General features: G+C 40.9%; 1 protein-coding gene across 1 annotated transcript in view; it reads right to left on the minus strand.

Annotated features, from left to right (window-relative positions):
- Positions 1–8974: 8974 nt before the first annotated feature.
- FAM19A1 (family with sequence similarity 19 (chemokine (C-C motif)-like), member A1) overlaps positions 8975–23334 on the minus strand; it is a 229098-nt gene continuing 214738 nt past the window's right edge. The window contains exons 4-5 of the mRNA XM_010570801.1: positions 14683–14807; positions 8975–9845 (exon numbers count right to left, since the gene is read on the minus strand). Of these exons, the coding sequence (XP_010569103.1) occupies positions 9828–9845; positions 14683–14807 (143 nt within the window). The 3' untranslated portion in view covers positions 8975–9827. The remainder of the gene's footprint in view (positions 9846–14682; positions 14808–23334) is intronic.

Genomic DNA, 23334 nt, shown 5'->3' on the forward strand with positions numbered 1-23334 from the left:
ATATGTAAGTCATCTGTGAGATGTGGCTCTTCTGCTGTCCAGACACTAGTTTTAATATCAATTTGCTCCTGTTATGGGTCTGTTTTGCCTCTATGCTGCATAAACTTGAAACTGAATATCCAATATCGTTCATACCGGTGGATGCTGGGTTATGTTTGATGGGTTCACCTGTGTCTCAGGGCATCTTAGTGCTAATTGGTGAGGAAAGTTACCACTGAGGTGTGCGGGGTGTTTTGCATGGGTACTGTTGTACACTCAGTTTACCCTGTGCATTGTGGAGCAGTGAAGAAAATAGAGAGCCGCAGGTAGAAACTGTCCATATTTCAGCAGAGCAGCCTGTGTTTAAATCATGGCAAGGTTCCGATAAATTGAAAGTTAAGGTTAGTAATCTTTGCTTTCAGGTCAGTTCTTCAATTTTCATTTAACTTAATGCTAGGCTTGTATGTGCTCAGAAATCTTGATTCTAGGTGTCTGCGAAAAGTGTCTGAGAAGAATGGAGTCAATTAGTGATGAACAACTGGTTTTCCTATGTAATAGACCATATCTTCCCAGAAACCCTCATTATGCAAACTTTGGGTTTGATTTGAAAAAATGATAATAATCCTGATCAAGAACTTTTCTTGTTGTGAACTCCCATTTTTAAATCCTTCTACCCAAGCCACTGCCTTTGATTGCAAGGGACTAATTAGATCAGTTTAAATAGGGCTGCTGTGGGTTAATGAGGACTACAGAAAGCAACTGGCTGTTGGTAGAGGCGAGTGCCTCAATTATTCAGGCATAAGATGACTTTCATGTCTCACAGCAATTTGTGGAAAACAACTCTCCCATAGCTATTCTGGTCAAATTCTGTCGGGAGCATAAGGGCAGCGGTGGAAAAGGTAACTGAAGACAGCAACGCACTGCCCAGGTCTAGGCTCACTTCATGTGGTGTGGTTGGCCTTTGGGTCTCCTTTGCAAGTGTCAGGGCTTCAAATAGTATAGCTGCAAGGTAGAGGTACTGTAGTGTCCAGGTAGATGTGTGCAGTATTAAGGGAGGACCATATGGACTGGAAATCAATGACAACTATGATATCCTAAACCATTTTTAAAATTTTGGGCTGCTCTTCCTTATTTTGCCCCCCAGATCTTGAACAACAGTGACTGTAAAAAATCTTGTCGTCCTTATTTTCCATTGCAGCTTTATTCTGTGGTGGAGAAAGGGATGTATTGTGATCCCATCATAAGTGTATTTTGTAGGTTGCTGCTAGATGCACAGTCAAGATGTTATTGTTGAGAAAAGCCACTGTGGCAGATCTGAGAGCTTTTAAGGACTGTCTTTAACTCCACGGTCTCATAGATCATATGTAATGAGCAATCCTAAAAGCCACAATACAAATAATTATGTGGGGAAAAAAAAGACATTTTTAACTCAACAGTGGGGCTGCAAGGCAACATTATGCAGCAAATACTGTGGGTCAAATCCACTTCTGAAGGAAACTGATGTACTTGGGCAGAAAACATCGGTCAACCCTTACTGTTCAGTCCTCTGGGGTGAATTCAGTAACTTCAGTCTGGAGAACTTTTCTACACAGCAGGTAAATCTATGTATGCAGGTAACTTTCCCATTTTGCTCCTGTCCCTATCTTTCTCCTAACCCTGCTGGGCGTTGGTGAAATTTTGCTGCACCCTCCGTTGAGGTCAGTGACTAAAGGATAAAGACTAGCATTAAATATTAAACCATCTAACATGTATTTTAATTTGTAAGATATATGTGAATGCCTGGACTATCAATTCAGAATTGGCTGTTTCGTTTTCTATTGCTCAGGGATGCTGTTGACTCTAACAAGATGCTGCTGGAAAAAGCATTGCAAGGTGGAAGTCGCAGGCTATATGGACACAACATCTATAACAATTTGAAATCTCCGTTCAATTCTGCTCAAATCAGAGAATTAGAAATGAGTTACAGGAGCTAGAGCTGTAAACAAATCAAAGTTGTCTGACATTAAAAAGAAAAAGATGGGATATAAAAAAGGTGTTTCAGTTATGGAGGTAGGTTGCAATACTGTTTATAATCCCATGGTGAAGCAAGGGATGAGATTAGCTTTGCTGAATAAGACCAATGGGCTCTTATCATCTGTCTTGTTTTGTATGTCAAGTAAAAGAATAGGCTTTTGTGTAAGCAGAATATCATTTTCTCTGCCTAGGACAAAGGCAGGGTGGAGATGGGCTGAAAAGGAGACAGACTGTAATAATATTTAGAAATCAGGCGCTGAGAGAGTAGAAAAGCTAACAGAGAACATGATATTCTTATAATAATCACATTTCAGTACAGCTGGGCAGAAAAGGCCACTGTAGGCTTGTAACAGTTTTAGGGCTTTGGGTGCCAGAATTCCCCCCTGCCCTTGCCTTTCTGAGTCTTCCCCTTCTCCTCTGCCAGCTCAGGAGAAAGCAGTACAAGGGCATTCCAACTAGGGATACTGTGATTTTCCACCTTTTTTCTTCCATCTGGTCATTGTTTGTGCTGTTTTGAGCCCATCAGCTGTTGGAAGTCAAGGTCAGAAGAAAATGAAGGCAAATGAATGAAGCATTCATTGAAGCTGCCTCTTGAAGGTGCACAGCCAGACTGTGACACTTCTATGTTTCACTAGCAGTTGCTACTTAGCTTCTATGTCTTTGAGAGGCTGATGGCCAAACAGAATGGGGAAAATAGCCAAGCTGCTTAAAGAAAAGTATCATAGCCTAAACATTCCTCTTGAGCAGCTTTGAACACCAAACTCTGCTAAAGGAGCAGGTAATTATAATGAGGTTGTGTGCCTTCCTGAGTAGGAAAGCTTTATTTGGACTGTCGTACTGTTTTGCAAAGTCGTAAGTGCCATTATCACACATACCCATCAGACAAATTCAGGCTAGCCTTAGATCAGTGGAAGTGGGTGGAGATGCAAATCTGCTTACATTGGATCCGGTGCATCCCCTCTGGTGGTAGGCACTCAGTGCTAAATGCTAAACTTGCCATTGGCAGAATTAAAGAAAAGCAGGAGAGTGCCTGGAGGTAGTACTGAGAGGCAGCGATGCCTTTATGATAGGCCTCCTTCCCTGCCTACGTTCATTACTAAGACCTAAATGGGTCTCAAGGTGACCTGTCGGTTACTGTTCCAGAAGCAAAGCTAGTGGAATATTTGACTAAGGGCTTGAATTCAAGAGCCAAGTGCATTTTGTCTTTTAGGATTTTTAGCTATCTATCTTCAGCATTAATTCAGTATTGAGGTTCTTCATGTTGCAGAATGCTTTGAAGGTTGATGTTTAGTTTCAAAAATACTTTCAGGAAAGATTTTTTTGAAGCAGAGGAAGGACAAAGAGACCCTTGTCTTCAGCCTGTAACATTTCCTAACTGTTGCTCTGCTTTACATCAGTGTCTGTGAGATACTAGTAGGGCTTTAGGGACTTGGTGCCAGATTTGTAAAAACTCTGGACTGCTTGACATGAGATACCATGTAGACTCTACAAGACTAGATAGCAGAGTCTTTCAGAAAGAAAACGTAGCTGAAAGAGCATCAGGAAAAAAAAAGAGCCCAGAAAAAAAACCTAACGTGTTTGTGCTTGGATCCCATATTGTGCATTTAACAGCAACTTGGCCTGTTTTTCACTCTCTATTTCAGGTCCAAGAAAAGGCTGATCAAATCAATGGTGATAAATTTTGCCCTTGCAGAGGCACAGACTAATGGCAAGCCCACAACAGTCGGTGTGCCGGGTTGTCGGTTCCGGTCAAGGTAGACGAGGCTGTAGGAGAAGCAACAAACAAGACAGGTTCAGTGAAGGTGAGGAGCTGGCAATTAACTCCTCTGCTGCAAATCAAGTACCAGTAGCATCTGCTTTGTATGCTAGGGCACACCTGAGCTGATGGACCCTGTGGCCCTGAGATGGGGATTGCTGGGGTGGGTTGTGAAATATGGGGAGCTGCTGGCAGAGCAGCTGCAGTGAGGTTGGGATCTCGCCTTCCAAAGTATACAGGAAAAAAGGAAAAGAAAGAAGATCACATAAATCACTGCTGTTGGGGAGAACAGCTCCCTGAATTGGGTCTTGACAGCACAGCTGCTTTTCTTTAGTCTGTGGGGCAGTAGTGGTGATAAAAGACTAACAGAGATGGATGAAAATAATTAAGTGGTATGAAAGAGAGGGGATGAGATGAAATGAAAATGAAATTAAAGAGGAAATCAAGAGGAATGGCAGGTGGGAGGAAGAAATTGCATATTCCCCTGAGCAATATTTTAGGTTATGGGTAGTTTGCTTCAAATCTAGGTGGGCCTCTAGCCCTCATTTCTAACTGAATCAAGGACAGCCATCTGACAAGGAAAACAGATGAGAAATAATGGGAAGTGGGTCAGTAACCCAATGCTCAAACATGTATATTGTTTCTGGTCATACGTCATACAAATTTGACCATATTGCCGCATGGTGGGAAAACAAAAATAATCCGACAATGAATGTTGGATGAAAAGATGTCATACCCAGGCCTGTCGTGGGAAAGACCTCTGTACATTTCTGAGCTGCACTCAGGAATGAGAGGTAGTTGTCAAAAAACAGCAAAAGGTTTTATCAAAGATCTGCCAAGTGTGCTCACAGGTGAGTATTTGTCAAAAATAAAGTGATTTTTTTTTTTTTCCCCATGACTTAGTTACCCTGTGTAGTATCCTCTCCCCTGGTAGTGGTGCTCATGTTTTTCAGGTGAGAGCAAATGCTTCTTGTTGGCTGGTTCAGGCACTTTCTGGTGTGATGGAATGTGTGGTTTTTCTGCTCAAAGTCACCTTTTACATGAAAATCATCCTATCAGCTGGGCATGTCTGAGAAATCGTGACCTCCAAAAGGACTGTTGGCTACACCTGTTTCCATTTCTGTGCCTTTTTCCATCTCTGCTCTCATCTGAGAGGCTCAAAGCAACTTCTGCTGAGGAACCATGCAACCAAACTGGGGCAGGACTGTGTCCCTGTGGGAGCAGAAGACGTTGGAGTAGGTCTAGTGATGGTCTTCCATGCATCAGTGGTTTGAAAATCCCTGCTGAAGGGAGGTAAACAAGCTCTGAGCAGTTGGTGCTTGCAGACGATTGCCCACACTTGACTGCAGGAACCCTAATTTCGCTCTCTGTGACCCGAGCTAAAAGCTGGGGTCTGCTGTCAGTGACATTTCACTGGTGCGAAATGTAGATGAACCATCTGCAATGATGCCTTAAAATCCAGGAGTCCTCAGTTCTACTGCTGGCTCCGCTGCAGTTTTTTTAACATAACCTTGGGCAGGTCTCAAGTCTTAGGAGTCTCGGTTTCCTACCTGCAAAGCAGAGGATTCAGTTTCTTTTCCTCAGAGCAGCATAGTTTTATAAAGTATAAATATTTGTGACGTTAAGTGTTTTGACTGTGTGACCATTTCAGAGAAGAAACCATAAATATGTGTCAGGCCTATGATCTGAATTCAAACCGGTGAACTAGAAAAAGCGTTGACAGCCTTAAACCAACTGCCCTGTACACACATCTCCTTCTGTCTACCTGAAAGCTTATTTGTGGAATGTGTTTCTATTTTTCTCTGACAAAAAATAGAATACCAAGCAAAGAAGCATGACCCATTTTTTTTTTGTCAGGCAAGCTCTAAACCCTGCTTACTGGGATGTGACTGAGGTATTGATAAAAGAGAAGCTCATTTTAGGCCACAATATTCATCCTGCTGCTGAAGAAGAAACAAAGACTGCCACCTTCAGATGAAATGGATGTGCTTTCCAAGCCAAGGTATGTTTATCTCCTCCACAACTTCTCTATGATCTGTAATTATATTTGGACCATACAGTGAAAGAGAAAAGTGGCAAATGAGGAGAATTAGGAATGTAACTAATCATAATAGGAACACATACAAGCAATACACCACTGAAAGTATCTGCAAACTCTGTTAATGGTCGATCAATAGGTCTGATAAAAGCATCACTCATCATAAACTGTATCACCTTCAGTAATTTGTCATGGTCCTTTCTCTGCGTAATGCCAAGTTTGGGTGCACATCATGCTGTTTGTAATTGTTGGCCATAGGAGTGGACTTTCTCCATGGGTCTTTTTTCTTCAAATACAGCATGTAGTATATTCAAACCAATATCAAGTCATACCACACTGAGCTCTTTATTACCAGAGATTTTTGGACAGAAGCACATATTCTAGATTTTTCTGAATCAACAGGCAGATGGTAGCCCCCTTTTTTTTTTTTTTTCAGTATTTTTTCCAACCTGTACATTTTAGATTTACATAACTTGGTTTCACACATCTGAAGAAGAAACACTAACATAAATCTATCTTCGATGCATTTACAAATATTTTTCTTTTTTCCCTGACATGTCTCTGTCTAGATTTCTGCCAGAAAGCAGGAACTTTAACTTTCTCTTCTGTTGATGTAAATACCTTTTAACCTTGTGCAGAGAATGGCATGACTCCTCACTGTCTCATGAGGATGTTGGACCCATTCACTCCAGCACTGAAACGCGTTGGGTTTCCATCGGCCAAGGTAAGCAGCTCTGACATTTTCCCGCTATAAACTGTGTTGCTGTGGATATCACTGAAATACATGATCATTGTGACTCCAGGCTAGTTGAATTTTTTTATTATGGTTTTCAATTTGGTTCACTGGAACAATGAAGGTTAGCTGCACCCGGCTCTTAGTTTGACTTCACGTTTTATTAGTCATTATTTTTGCAAAGGCCTTAATTCCCCTCTAAAACATTTTAATTAAAACAGCAATTTCTCAGTGTTGCACTTCGTGAGCAGATTTTGCAGCAACTTCAAAGAGACGCAGATGTTTACTGAATTTGGTGTGGTGATATTTGAGGCTGCCTACTGGCAAAGAAAAATTCATAAACATCTCTAAGAAACTTTGCTGTGGTAATGACAACATTTCCTTCTTATATTTTAGCAAGTCTAATATTTCCCAGTCTTGGCAGGCTTATTTCATAGACACAGACATAAGCATTGTTATCTACTCACAGACTGAGCCATGTCAGATACACCGCTATGGAGTAAATACCTCTCAATGGTGATACCTCAGACTTTGGCAAAGGATACAAGAAGCCATGGATTAGTTTGCTGTGTTTAGGTCATCTTACACAGTATCAGTAGACTGGGAATAAGGAAACCGAAGTTCAATTTCTGCTCGATTTTCCATAGCCCTCCAATGTGATTTTGAGTGGCCATTTAGCTTGGTATGCCTCAGTTCCTACTGGTAAAGGGATGATAACATATCCTGGCTTTTAATCAGCTTATCTCCTGGTGGCAAGGTCTGTCTCCTAGTCCACAAAGGGCTTCCTAGCTCTAGAGGGTCCCGGGGTTTTTAAAATGGTGTTCTAGGAAAATTAAGAAAAGCTAAGGATTTATTTTGATTTATTATGATTTTTTAAAATTTGATTTATTTATATATTCTCTTTACTTGTGGCGGGTGAGCCTGGAGCTGGTCTGATGATCTCGTTTTGGGAGCATACCTATCTGTGGGTAACCGGACAGGCAGTGGTCCTCTCCGAACTGAGATGATGGGACTAGGGATACATGGCCATGGCAGACTATAACTAAAACATAGACATGGGTCCAGGTATCTTCTGTGGTTTAGGCAGGTGGCTGTGGCCAGAAAATACGTGGCCTGTCCAGTTGGGCCACCAGTGAGGCTGGTCTCCATGTGCTAGGACCTACAACTGGTGGTGAGGCTCATGCTTCTGTTTAGTCTTTCCATGCACAGAAGAAAAACAAGCTTCTTCCCTGGACGCTTTTCACTCTCATCTCTTTTGTAAGGGGAAATAATAAAAGTACTTGGAAACAATGTACTCATTTCCACTGTGGGCACCAGGCAAGGCCCAGCACGGAAAGCTGGCATGGAGTATGGCGTGACACGTCATGTAGCTGCTTTAATATACAGTGTAATTACAGTGACAAATTTCTGCCTCTTGAAGCATCAGGGATTGAAGTGGTTGCCCTGAAGGAGAAAGAAAATTAGTGGGAGAATTTTGACCAACTCTAGGTCGGGAAGTGCAGCACTTCCTCTGCATTGGATTAAAAGTGATCAGCATGGCCAAAGGGGTCCTGTGAGAGACAGGTAAGCAGGCTGAAAGGAAATTGGAAATATTAAAGAAACAAAGCTGGACTGGATAGAACAAGTTTTACAATTCCCTATTCCTCTTTGATTCAGTAGCATTAGGCATACTGAAGGGTAGATTGCGCAGACTTATGCGTGACAGCAAGATACTTTTCCACATGAATAAACGCCCTGAAATTAATTGGACTGCTCACAAAAGTGCCTGGGAATGTGAACTAGGCTTGCACATTTCAGCCCTCAGATTTGATCTTCAGCAATGCAAGGGCCAGGCTGCATGGTGAACAGCAACAGCTTAGCTAGAAATGTGAATTCAAACCGCTCGCAGTGAGTAGATCAATGTCTCTGTGGACGCATTCTTGCTGAAGAGCATCTCATCTCAGCTGAGTTCACCTTAGTAAGAAACCGATTAAAATTAAACTGAAAGAAACTATTCCTAAAAGGAGAGCAGGGCTCAGGCGCAGTTTGCTTACCACAAACTGTTGTGCGCTTGCTGTGCCATGCAATTGCACACACGGATGCTTTTAGCTGGTGACAAATGCTCTCAATGAGAATTAGCCTGGCCTGCAACGAGGGAAGCTTAAATTTAGGTTATTCTCCCGCGTGTGCTGTGGGATAAGAGCACACAGCCAAGCAGCCCCTTGCGTGTGGGTGTGCCTGAGCGTTCGAGGTGTCCACAGAGGCATTCGTTTAAGCTGAAATGCTTGTTCACCAATTGCAAATGGGCTGGTGAAAAAAACAAACCCTGTGTAAAAGCCCGCTGGCATGTTAGTCTGGAAAGAAATAGCTTTGTTGTTGTTTCAAAGAATTAGCGAGCCAACAACGCAAAGCTTTGGAGTTGGTTACTGGGTTTTTACTGCAGTCTCTACGAGCTATACAAAGTCTGAAGACATTGTACGTACAGTACATCTTTAATAAGAAGGGAGCTCACAGTCTACCAAACTCTGCCAAATAAACTTTTAATACATACTGTACTTCACTCAGTAGTTGTCCATCTCTTCTTCATGGAATATCTAACAGCTCTAAAAATATTTTCTTGGAAGAGGATAGAATTATCATTGTTATATATCAATCAAGTATGGTTAATGAAGCAAAGCCAGCATGCTAGTATTGCACAAGGGGAAAAGCCTCCAGAACACAAAGTGGAACAACAAATGCCCTCGAAATTCTGCCGAAGGGAACGGGAAGCTCTGGACGCCGCGTCGGTAGGATTTGTGTAGCTCTTAGGCGTCCTTGTACCGAAGCAGGTTTGCTTTGCCTCTTCACTGCCACATTTCTCTCTGAAACAGGTAGGGATCTTCCAGACCATTAAAAAAAGAAAAAAAAAAATTACAGCAGCTGCAGCAAAGTGTGGTACTATTCAATTTCTTGAAGAGTGAGGCTTTTATTTCAAAATATCATATATTAATATATATATATTTCTATATATATATATATATATATACTTTACTGATATAAAGTAAATTGTAGATCCAAACTTATACTGTTGTTTGTACTTCGCAATCTCGGAAACTTTACCAAAGGAACCATTTTCTTCATTTTTATTTTCAGCTGTCAAAAATCAGGGGCATTATTTCCACTGAATATTTTCTTTCACACAGTAAAGCCAGCGTTGTTTTCTGGTAAACAGTCAAAGTGCAAATAAGAAATCCATTTGGCTTGTAAATGCTGAGATGGTTTTAAACTTTCAATACTTTGTCCTCATAAATCAGCAGGGCTTTCACTGTCTCCATGCAGACGGCGCTCTGTTAGGTCCTCGGGTGGATCTGCAGCAAGAAAGTGCGAAAGTCAGCTATATAAAATATGTTATGAGAGGAAGGAAAGACCCAGGCTTCATGGCACTTTGCCCCTGCTCATGATATAGCTGAGTTTAAACTGCAATATTTTCGGTGGGATTCTTGTCTCTTTGCAGGGATTTAAGGGTGGGCAAGAGGCAGACCCTGAGCGAGCTCCTGCCTGTGCCTTGGGAGATGCTGGACATGAATCCATCACCTGGGTGGTGGTGCAGGAGATGCCAGGACAGCTTTGGGCATGGGGCCATGCTCACCCCAGCCTTCCACCCTCCCCTTCCCAGAGTGATGCTAGTAGCTTCTGCCGGACAAGGACATGCAGATGGATCCATCTTTCAGGTTCATTTGGACCCCCATCAACCCACTTACCCAAAGAGGGGCAGGATAGGAGCCACTAGCTATATAACAGACTGGGAAGTCTGACCGACTTCATCTACTCACCCCGGGTGAGATAACACAGCCTGCAACAGCCCATAAAACCATCGTTCTTTATGACTAACACCACAATTGATCTGAGTGAGTGCACTAATGGCTTGAAGAGGAAACACCACCGCCCAGAGGTTTTTTTAGGATGCTGAAATAAGAACGACCGACCAGAAGCAAAAATAGCTCTCTCGAGGCGAGGCTTTTGTTTCTTTCCCTCACTGATACACACAGATGAATGGCACAAGGGGTCCAACCCTTTGCTAGACGACTAGGTCAGCAATGAAACTCAAATTGACTTGAATACGAGCAGGCTTGGGCATTAAATCAGGGCTACAAATTATTAGCTAAGGACTAGGTGATATGATGAAATGCAGCAGTAAGTCTTATAGCAAGAGATATTTACTATCTTGTGCTTTACTGCTCTGAACTGACCTCTTAATTACAGCGACTGTTATCACAAAAATAGAGGGGTTTCTTCACTGCTCTAGAGAAAAACTTAATCAGGAAATCATCTGACATATTAACCTAGTTGGACAGCTTAAAAAAAAGAAAATAAAACTCTGCGTCCATTTATCATTTCCTTCCTTCTCCCAGTTCCCATTTTGTCCTCTCCTGGTTTGCCACTGACAAGTGACCCTGCTGGGTTTTTCTCTCTTGGGGATGAATACACCCCTTTCTCATTTGTACACCGCCTCAAGAATTTGTGAGGTTGGTGTAGGAGCAGGGAATGACAAGGGACTGTGGGCACCCCAGGTGCTATTTGCTGCAGCGTGAGATGAGCAGCGGCTGCTAAGAAATGTGATGCTCGGGTCACTTGGGGCACCGTAAAATGGCCTGCATTTCTCTGACGGCAAAATGTGTGGTAAACCAGGAGTTACTTTGGAAACTGGGGGCTGGGTGGGCTGTAGTGGAGGACACAGGCTGTGAAGCTGGAGAGATGCTTCAAGCTGAGCTGTTCTGCCAGTCCCCAGGTGCTCAGTGCTTTAATTTCCATCCTCCACAGTGTCAGCAGAAAGCCAGCTTGTTGAAGTATTCAGAGGGCTAGCACGTGAAAGCCAGGTGTTATTAGCGTGGATTACAAAAAATGGGCATTTTGCAACGCAGTGTGCACATGAGCCTGGGCAGAAAGCCCTGGGGAAGGGCACCGCGCTCCTCAAGGGCCCTGCAAACGGTGCACAGCAAGTGGTGTGTAGACACCAACCCAATGCCAAGAGCTTGTGAGTGACTCCCTCACTCGGATGGGAAGTGATAAAACATGGGATGAATGTTTTTCAGCAGCCCTGGTTCTTACAGGCATTTATGTGCACCATCTCCCAGGACTGGGACCGGGCTCTTGCATTTCCCCTGGTGCCGGCTGCTCTGCTAAGATGTGGTGATGTGATCTCCAGCCAGGTCCTGGTACAGCTCCAAGAGCCCCGCATTTTTAAGGAAAGCATTGAAATTTATGTTCTTAAAAAAAAAAGAAGAGTGAATAGGGTTTTAAAAAAGCATTGAAACTGCTTAAAAAATTGAATTACAAAATGATTTCTGTCCAGTGGTTGTCACTTGCTCTGATCATAAGTAGAAAACAAATCGATTTACAGAGGCTGTGAGCTTTATATCTTTGGCTTTAGCAAAGTAATTAGTGAGCTACGCTAAAGGACTAAACACAGGAATAAATGCGTGAAAAGGAAGGAATGGAGGATGTGCTGGCAAAGCCTTCACTGGATCTGTTGTCCACCTTCTTCTGACGCTAATCAGTATTAATCACATCTAAGAACCAACCATGAAGTAATACACTACACTGTAAAACTACATATATGTGTATTTGCATATATACGTATACACACATGCTTATATGTGATTTACTGTGGGCCTTGAAGAATACACTAATAGGTATTTTAATCCTGTGAGTCATAAATGAGAATGTTTGCCTTGTCAGGACAGCAGCTGCCTAACGTAAATGTATTTAGTGTAAGGAAAAGCCTTCATTAAAACAGTTTACAGTTTACAGCCTATGGTGACTTGCTCTAGCTTTTTGGCTAATCACCACAGATATATCTAGTATGTTGACTGATTTCCCTCGTTTCTTCTGCTTTCTTAACTTCCTTAACTACATAAATTAGACACACACGGCCCAATCTTGCAGCCTGGATTGGGGTCTGTACAGATTATAGTGTAATCTCTTTCTCTGATGCCATCTGAAATGACAAAACAAAGAAAAAAATGCCTGTTTCAGGATCTGATTGCTTCTATTACTTTATATTTATGCTGCTAGACTTAACACAGCAGTACAGATTCAAGCAAAGTTTCAGGGATTAGGAAGTAGAATTTTTGCTTAGAAAATGCAAGAGGCAGTTGCTAAGCACATCATGTCATGTTGCCTTTGTCACTTTGGTTCTATAATGATACTTTAAAGCCACAAAGCAAAATTCTACTGGAAGCAGCACCATAAGGTACTACCCTCACAAGCTAATTAAAATAAGTCCTGTGGGTAAATGAAGAAATATTTTTTCAGTTATGAGCACTCACTCTGTAAGTATTTAATTTAAATGAAATACAATAATGCATACTGAGTAGATTGGACCATACATCTGCATATTAATGAAGCTGCTAAATTTCTAGCAATCACTTCTAGATGCAGGCTATCGCCTAAAACTAGTTTATGTGATGAGGGCTGGGGGAGTTAAGAGCAGGACAATTTCACAAAAAAAAAGCAAATGCAATTCCTAAATTATATAATTTGCAGACAGACTGCAGAAGTACTGAATTATTGTAATTTAACAAAAGTATAACAAACTTCTTCAAGTTGCTTATTACTTCTTTAATATCACTTTCTTCCATTTTAATTCCCCATTTCAGTGAGAAGAATGTTGCCTCACTGAAAAGGACACGTAGTAAGTTTGTTGTTTCTGGTTTGTTTTTTTTTTTTTTAATTGCACTGCAAGGTGCATACATTAGGGCACAATCTTCCAGTGGTGTTTCAGTGAGGAGAGATCAATTGTGAGCATAGAGTGGTTTGCAGCAACAACAACACTGCAGGAAGAAATTGAGTCAATGAATCACAGTTCCCTCCATGCTTTCTCCTTTGCTCTGGGAGATGCCAGAGAGATAATATGCATCCTGTTTTCAGGGGCCACTTACTGCCTTCTGCAAAGAAAACCTCCTAAATTAGTATGTATCCTAGTAATTTAATGCGGTGGTGAGATTAGCCATGCCAGAAGGCACTGTTCACGAAACTAAGATTGCAATACAAATCATTCATCCTGGGGTAAATCATATGGAGGGAAAGAATTCAGATGGCATGGGGATCAGTTGGGGTAAAATCTCTTCCTTTGACAAAAGGCCTAGAAGATATGAAAAATGACTAGAGTTAGGACTGTAGAAAAAGGAAGAAGTCAGGAGATCATGACACTAAGCTTCATGTTCCTGTGAATTAGTAGCTGGCTATGAGTACGTAGAACTTCTTAATAAACAGGGAAAAATTTCTTGAAAATTTGCTTTTTTTCATTTAGCAGGTATGAAAAGTTATTTTCCACTTCACTAAAAACCAAAATGTATTCATTTATAAAAAATAATTTGAGTTGACAACCATGTAATTTTCTTGGAAAAAAATTCAATCTTGGTATGAAAATAATTTAATTAAAATTGTTGAATACAGGTATAGGTGGCAGTTTGAAGAAAATGGTTGTGAAACAATTGCACAACACAAAAGAAAAGCTAGAATCTATTTTTGAAAAACACTTTTTTCCCCAAAGGTAATCTTATAGTGGGAGAAGTTTAGCCAGTTCATTCACACCCTCTCTCTTTGCAGCCGTATCTCTGCATTTTCCTAGCTATGCGTGCTGAAAGTTGTCGTCACCTGTTGGCCTGTGTTACCTGAATCTTCAGCATCTCAAGAACATGTCAGTAATTGGTGCAAAGGTATGTCAGTAGCTGCTCTGAAGTAAGATCTGAAATGCAGATAGTGAGTTGAGTCCTCAGCACCCTTTCATGCTACAAAGCACCTGTACAGGCTGCTAATACAGATGTGACCTGGAACAGCCAAGGAATGGCCGTAGGATCCAGCAGATCTCTTTAGTCTAATATTCTTCCCTTTAGCCACCAGAAAGGGACTCAGTGATGTGCACTAGGTTTTTTTCTGAGGTGACAATGTCTGTAAGAAAGTGACCTGGCAATTCAGCAGCTCCAGCCCGCCGGTTATCAAGCCTGGACCCAGCTGACCAGCCTGAATCCATCTGAATTTTCACTGAATTATGGCCAGAAGCATTGGGTGGCTGGGGAGGTATGCAGTGATCTTTTAAGACTTTTACAGCAGACGTGATGACAGAAAAGATATGGGTGAGCAATCATTAGTGACTCCCTTTCCTGTTAAGACCTCCTGGGTATAGACAGAAAGACGACTTACTCTGGTGGTCTTGATTTTATTGCCAGTCGCACACATCCATCCAGAATTATCAGGCAACGTCTTACATTCCTCTCCTTCTAGGCAGGGCTCCATCTCACACCACCATTTCCCAATCACTATTGAAGCTAAAAGAGAAAAGACAATGTTCACAACTATGTTATAATGAAAAATCTAATTAAATAATATCTCAAAGGTCTAACACTGCATTTAAGAGGCAGAGTGTCCCTTCTAAACCCTCCAGTTGAAGTTTAGTTGCAAGGATTTCACATTTAATTACTTGTTTTGCATCCTATATTCTCTAAGACGGGGCACTGCTTGCCGTAGCTTCCTCATACACGAGATCTACTATCGTGCTGTGACTGCGGGGAACGCTGTGATGGCAGCAATACTGCTTCAGACCAAAGGACCATCCACCCTAACAGCCCGTCCTCGTGAGTGGCCAGTCTGATCTTTACGGACATACATAAGACCAAGGCAAGTCGAAGGAGATTTTCCTCAGAATATTAGGTCTTCAGGACTTGTGGCTCAGGGTACTCCAGAATAAACAGTGTCTGCTTTGCTTTCAATACCTACAGCTGGCTTTTTCTTCCACAAACCTGTGCAGAATTTTTTGAACCCATGTAGACTTTTAGCTTTCCCAGTATCCCATGGCAGGGAGCATCACGACTAGAAATAGAAGGTAAGGTAATACTGAACAGCAGCAGAAGTTCAGTTTGTTGAAACATGATTATGAATTTCATAGAAACTATATTATCTCTAGCAGTAACTTTTAATTTCCAAATATTTAACGTTGTAAATAATGATAGTGTTTGGATCTTGTTGTTTGAATTTAATTGGCACATCTATTTACAACCTTGAGTGTACCTTAATGAAGTTTCTTGCCTGGGAATTGGTATCTGTCTATAACCTTAACTGTATCTTAATGACATTTTTTGCCTGGGGATTTTGATAAACTTTAGCTAACCTTGCAAATTGTGACTAGTTGGTGCATGAGCGGCTCTGTCTGTCATTTGTTTTCCCTCACAAGAATTAATTTAATGGTTGCACTCATGAAGCCTAACTGCCAAAGCTTCTGGCACACTCACTCAAATAGAGATGCTTAACCCATTCATATCACCCCACATAGCTGCTTCAAGCCCATAAAATACCTTTGAAGCAGCAGACTACCTTGTATCACAGTATTCAGCTCTGGAAAATGCCCTGCTGTGCATGCATTGATTTAAGGACATTTCAGAGTTTATAATTAAAGTCTTGATATACTTTTTATCTAGTTGTAATCTGTTTATGCTCACAAAATCCTAACACCCAAAGACATATCTGCAGCTGCTACTAATGTCCATCCCCTTAATTCACAGCTACACAGATGAAGCTACAAGTCCCTTTGTCTCTAGTCTCTAATGTGTGACCAAACCAAACTGAAAAATAAATGCGCCAATCCCATAGATACTCCTAGACTAAAATCTGTGTATCGCTGTTCCATTTCATCACGCAAGAGGAGGCTCTGTGTGGCACAGAGGGCAGGAGACTGTAGAAGAGAGAGTCAGCAAGGGACAAAAGAGGGACTCCGGCATTTTCAATAACGCCTGAACTGCATTCTTGTTTTCGGGTTAGGAGAAGTGGGCACGAGGTGACCACGGCGTTAGAGTTATGTGTCGTCAGCATTATCTACACAGAGTTATACCCATCACGCTCTCTTACCAGACCTGTTGTTGTCCCACCTAAGCAGCTGACTTTATTGCTCCAATCCTCATTTACTAGGAATGGTTCCCCTTTTGATCTAGCTCTGAGAGGAAAACTAACTTCTCATAGGACTGTTCCAATTTAGCATTTTGTTTTCCGGTGTGGTCCATGAAAAATGAACCACTGCCAACGTGGTCAACCCTCAGCCACTTTGAACTCTCCTGGCAGCCTCACGTAATTACTTCTTCTCCTTAATGATCCCCTGACTTTCTGATGCAGCTTCCTTTGCTGCAGACTAACAAACAACACACACACTGGTGCAAGTATGTAGGTGGTAATACTATAAATGTACATTTACAAATAGGAGACTTAGGTACACACGCTTACACCCAAACTAAGCCAAATACTGTATTATTTAGGTAAGAATGTAACAGGGAGAAATAATCTAGATTGGTTAAATGAACACAAAGGTATGTCACGTGCCCAGAAAGGAAGCTGGTTTTTTACGTAAAGCTGGTAGTAAACTCTGGGAAATAAAAATGGCTCATATAGAGTGGGAAATCCTGTAAAGAAGGTCAAGTATACATTAACTAAATTTCTTTTTCATTTTCTTTAAAGTGCAATTAAGACTTCCTTTAGAAAGGTGAGATCTTTGATGCTCAGAAAAGCTGGACAAACCAGGCCCTGCCATTTGTTGAGGTACATGGTTGATCTGAGCGGCATATGGTCAAGATATTTGGTGGGCCGTGCTGGAGTGCATCCAAGTATAGCCCACTTTAGTGCAAAATAAACCAGAATGAGAAGCAGTATTTCTGGGCCAGGTAATTAACTCTAATGGGAAGCTACTGCAATCCAGGAGCCCAGGTTAGTATCTCTAAAACAGGCCTTCACTTGGTGTGTGATTATACCAGCAGACTTGCTGAATAAGTGTCCCACTGGGATGTGGTTTTCATCTGCTGAATTTACTTGAAATGCAGGGAGAAACGCCTTGGGTTTGAAAGCTCCTTTGGTCTGGAAGAAGAGTTGCATAAGTTGGAGCAAGTGAGCTAAGCTTAGAATAGAGTAGGGTAGAATAGAAGAGAATAGTTCAGTTGGATGGGCCCTAGAATGATCATCTAGCTCTCTGTGTTGTCTTTCCTACTTCTTCTCACAGCTTATACTTAATTTTTATCATGTAATGTATCATTTCTCCATACGTAAAACACAGAAAAAAAACCCCTTTACACCTGCACTTGCAAAGCAGTTTAATGATGCTATTCGCACATCATTTTCAGAAGGGTATCATTAATGTTGCTAACAGTGGAGAAAAGAGATATCTCTCTTTGCTATGCATGAAAAGGCACGAGGGCTGAATCCGCGCTCTAATAATAGATTGTGCAATGGGCAAACTGAAAAACCATATCCTGCTAAATACTGGCCTTCACAGCAATCATCAGAGCAGAGCATCTTCAGAATACGTGAGAAGAATCCCATGATATGGAATCAAAAGGGATGATCATAATTATTTACTAGTAGCAGTGTCGTAGCATTAAGTAACCATGGAGAAGGATCCTATGGTGCTAGGTACTAAAAGCCACAAAACTGAACACCCTGGCCTAGGGAGTTTACAATGTAAAACAGAGATATGAGATGAATACAGGCTGAGAGGCAGCATGGAGAAGCAACACTGTTCATAGCAATTAAAATGATCTAACTACTTATTGATGCTGTTAAATACAGCCCAGATGTTCGGATATTGAGCCTGAAAAATAATTAAATGCAAAGTCAGTGCTGAACCTTAATGTCAACTGATTTGTGTAATAGTGTGCAGGTTTTCGTACATATATATATTAATTTGTGATCACGGTGCAGTTACAATCATAAGGTAGCCCACAAGGGTCCACCAGTGAGTACCCTCACCTGTCCCTACGCACTATAGCTAGGCTGGAAACAAGGCTCCTTTTATAAAGGGGCAAACTAAGGCCATGTGCAGATGAAAAGCTCCTATTTGTCTCTAATACGTAAGTGGGCAAAAAATCCTTTGTAAGTCTGAAGCACTACAAAGCTCGCTGTGGTCTAGCCCTCAGCACCACGCTGTGGCAGGGGTGTCCAGAGCCCAATGAAAATTATTTGCTTTGAGTCTTGTGTTTATAGGTTTTTCTCTTCTATTAAGAGCCTTTTAATCTTTAGGACCAGTTGTCCTTCTTGGGCACTGCTGATCCTTTGAGGTCTACTTGATTTCAAAGTTTTACACCTCCAGCTCTGTTCAAAGAGGCAGGAAAAAAGCTTTAAAATGAATCAGAGTTTGCTGCGTTTGAGATTAGGTACACCTGTATGGGGAAGGAGGGGAAAAGCTTCCCTGGGGAATACAATGCAGCTTCTTTACCTTTAGGTTATGTTGCCTGAGACGTGCCGAAGCCATCGTGTGAGAGAGAATTGTTAAAGTTAAGATGCTTCCCCTCGGGGTGGTTTGCATTCAAGATCTCCCAGATCCCAAGGAACCTGAGCTTCTCAGTGACCCGAACTGCTAATTCTGGATGAGAATTACAGACTGCCGTTAGTCACCACGCATCACAGGCTGTGAGTTCTCACATCATGCTGAATTAGATGCCTGTAATGTTTTGGAGTGGTTTTCTTTGTGTTCTTCTCACTGTCTGGGGAATACATGAAGCATGGAGTTTTTTCATGCAAGGCTGATTTGACTGAGACAGATACCCTCAGCCATGGGGAAAGAAAAAGGATATGATATAAAAGAGCCTTGACTACTCCTGCTTTGTTTATGTTTTGTTTCGGGGTTTTTTTTGTTCCCCAGCTCCTGCTAGTGTAAAAAAGGGATTGCTTATATCTAAGCTCTTTTCAGGAAAATGCCTCTTTTATGAGAATGTTAAACTCCAAGCATGTAACTAATGCAGCTGGGTAGGAAAGCAACTTTCTTCAGAAAATTCTTGAGGTTTTTTTTTCCAGTCCAATTCACACTGGTTTTTTTAAATCTTTGTTTGCAAAGCCACGGAAATTTTTTGATCAAAGTATTTAACTTTTGATGTATTTTGTCTGCATGGATTAACAGACAAAAAAAGCATTTGGTTGAAATGGCATTTGCTGATCATGTGTACCAAACAGAGAAATAAACTACAGATAAGAGATCTGGGCATCAGATTGAATACAGGGAAAGAGCAATAGAATAGCTTCTATTTGCTAGTGTTTACACAATTCTATTGCGTTTTAGAATGCATTCATTCCCAACCATAATGCCCAAAGCCTTAGGTGGCTGCAGGGAGCTGCCAGCTTTGAATTCAGTGGGCTTCAGCCTGCAAAGTTCCTAAGAACCTTTGTAGGTTGCATAAGGGCAGCGGCTGCTTTTTGACTTGTTCTCGTGCATCGTCTGGAGCACAACGGTTTGACGCATGAAGAGAGCTGGCTGGGGATGTTTTCCCCTTTAACTGCAGTAACAAGTTATTCTATTATGGGACAGTAAAAATGCACTAAACACTTTCAAATATCTACACGTAAACTGAGATCAAATTAACATGGAAACACTAACCGTTCCATCATCTGCCTCTTGAATCAAGCAATATTTGGAAAAAAATACACAATCCATTTGATTAAAACTTCCCTGTTGAAATTCCTGCACTTGTGGTGTTTCACATTTCTCAGTCTTCAAGTTCTTGCATTAAACTGAAGCTACTCAGTTGTTCCAAGGGGCGACTAACTGCCCTCTTACAGGTGATGAACAGGACACGGGCAGAGGGGGGACTGGGAGAAAATGTGCACGCACAGCCCAGAGACTCGCAGGCACTTGCTTGTGTCATGTTTGCTACTCCAGTGCATATAAAAAATGCATGGACTTGTTTTTGCAGATAGACTTCTTTAACTTTTCTGCATTTGTATTTAGGAAATTGCTTTAACAATATGACAAACTGTATATGACAATAAGTATAAAGACATTACATTTAACAATGTAACAATATGACAATAGTCACAGAGTAATATATAACTTTAATTCATGTTTATGGAAGACCCTGAAATATGAAAACAGAGCAAAGCATCATCATGCATTTTTCAACAGTTTATAGGGAACATGCTATGTGTTAAAATGTTCCAAGATTACTTCTGCATTCGCCATTATAAAGCCACAGCAGCTATCTCTTTTTGCCTGTGATAAAGTGTACACATTTTGTTTATATAGAAATAGAATACAAAGAAATAGAGATATTAGATTGCGCTTTCTCCTGATCATAGGTATCATGTTACTCCAAGGAATAAGAAACAGATTTTGTTTTCAAAACCGGTATGACACTCGTTGCAGGATGGGAAAGTTTTTACTGTAAGTATAAAGCATTCCATTTTAATCTAGTTTCCACCAGAGAAGATTGATATAAATAAAATTTAACTAGAGAACACATTTCACAGATGCCAGTAGTGAAAAAGACTTTGTCAGCTTAATGAAAAGGTATCAATTTTCTCCACTTTATTCAATAAATTGTGAGTCATTTTCTAAATGGATTAGATTAAAGGAAAGTTCAAACTCCCCGTGAGAGACTCTTGCACTGATGGAGACTTTTGGCAATGGCAATAGCACAGAGGTAGGTAAAATTTTTCAGGTTGTTCTGTTTTGGTTTGTTTGTTTGTTTGTTTATAAAAAAGGGTATAAACTAGAATAGGAGAGTCTGTAACCCTGTGCTCACCTATTCCTTATTAAAAAAAAAATCTCAGAGAATTGAATGGGAAAAGTAGTTTCTCTTACTTTATTGGGACGTCGTGGGGTACGGAATGAATTACGGGGGTGGGAACACACTTTCTAGGAGGATGAGAAAACCGGAGTGAAAGAAAGTGTCATATGAAGGGTTATATATTTCATAAACAGACTGAGATACCATTTACTCTGGGAGTTGTAAAGCAGTAGTCTGATAAGTTAAAGAATACAAATCCGAAACAAAAGATTTCAGGTTGAATAATGCTGTCTAGGAGAAATACAGGATGTTTCCTACAGGGAGTCTGTCAAACTATCTCCTTTAATTCAATCTTACTTGATTTTAGAAGCATCAATCTAATCCTCACACAGAGTAATGCTTTGCAGATTTTGATAACAGACCTCTCATAACTCTGGGAAAACTGACATTTCTCCAGTTTAAAATACAAGCACAGTGCAATCAGTCTGGCAAGTGATGTCTCATATCTCCTAATTGCCTCAGATCCAGTCTTGCTGAGTTAATTTAATATTTTTTAATTGTAGTAAACATTAAAAAAAGATCATCATATTAATTTTTTTTCTTTTAGAACTTTCTGATTCTTGTAATATTCTCCTGGTTTTTGAACAATGTTTTATTAATTCACTGGCAGAAGCTTTAGAAAGAATTGAAGGGTTTTATATTTTTTTCCATACAGAATTCTTGATTTTTCTTTGCAATATATTCAGCAGCCAGAGTAGGATATTTTTAAGAGTGTAATATGTGTCTGAACAACCCTGTAGGCTGCACTAAAATATACCCATAAAATATGAAAGGGCAGATTAGACGCAAAGAATCCACGAACAATTTCCATTTAAGATCTGCATAAACCAGCAAAAAGGGTGCTAATTCGACAGCATGAGAAGACTCACTAGTGAAAAAACCCACTTACATTGCCATTTTCTAACAGTTTGCATACTGCTAAGTAAATTGGGAAAAATTACATAAGCATGTTGCATACTTCCCTCATAACAATATGACTAATAGAGATGGTGTTGGCTAATGTCCTGAGAATCCAAAACTCTCGAGGCTTGTTTAATCCCAGCTCTGCTTCTGACTTTCTCTATTACTACAGGTAAATCTTGCTATACCAATTTTCCATCTGTAATTTTATTTACTTAAGAGGATGAGTTCTTTTTGCCTTGTTTCCTTGTACATTCCCTTCTGTCTTTACTGACCTGTTGAGCTTCAACGCTGTATTGCAGCAATTTGGGAGTGACCTTTTTCTGCATTTGTACAACTAGAAGAATAGTGTCTTGGATTGAGCCTGGGTTTCCTAGGTACTACGATAATAAATAATAACATTAAAATTATATGAAGTCTGTGTGCTGCCAGAAGGTTTTTAAGCACATGCCTGACTTTCAGCTGAATAGAGATGGTCTGTTAAAGAGCAGATTTCATACAAAATAGGTTAGATCTTGCAAAGGAATTTCTAGCCCTCAATGCTGTTCAGCCTGGGAGGGTCAAACGCTGCAGCTTTGTCATTTTTCCATGTCCCTCTCTTTGCACCTTTGGAAACAAATGTTGCTTAGACATATGGCTGAGGGGCATCCCTAACTGAAGTAGGACCATGATTTCTCATGGGTGGCACCTTCATGGTGAATGAACGTGCATCTTCACTTCCATGAGTGCATTAAAAATGACAGCACTCAAGTCCTCCGAGTACGTAAAAAGTGTGCACAGCTGTTCAGGGCTAAAAAACTCTGTTTTGTTAGCTAGCTACACAGATTAAAACATCCAGATTTTAAGGAGAACTGTAGAATTTGCATCATTATCTTCTGAGTTGGGTAGATCTCCACAATCTCAGCAGCACTGAGTACAGGCTAATGAAAAGCAATCAGAATTTTTTGGGGGCCCTAGAGTTCAACTTGTGAGATCTTTTCGAAGTCTCAGATTTTAAGTTGATAAAAAAATGAAGCCACCAGAAGCTGTCAGGCTTGGAGGGCAGTGGGTTGTAGCTCTCCTTCCCTGAGAGCTCAGCAGGTCCCAGGTCAGCCGAATTGTGCTTGGCAGCTGGCTCTCAACCCCTGTTGTCATTTGCTAACACCATACTCAAAAGGCGTCACTGGCTTTTTTTAATTATTCCACATTCTACTGACCTCAGGCATGACCAATGCTTGACATTTTTTCTCTGACAGTTGTGGATCATAGTTGATATTATTATAGCTGAACCTTCACTGCATTATCTATCTGGAAACTTGATTTCTACAAAGAAAGGCAGAGCAAGCCTCAACAAAACAGGTTTTTGCAGATACCTGTAGCATAG

The sequence above is a fragment of the Haliaeetus leucocephalus genome, unplaced genomic scaffold, assembly GCF_000737465.1.
Source record: "Haliaeetus leucocephalus isolate CR32 unplaced genomic scaffold, Haliaeetus_leucocephalus-4.0 Scaffold2, whole genome shotgun sequence".
NCBI lineage: Eukaryota > Metazoa > Chordata > Aves > Accipitriformes > Accipitridae > Haliaeetus > Haliaeetus leucocephalus.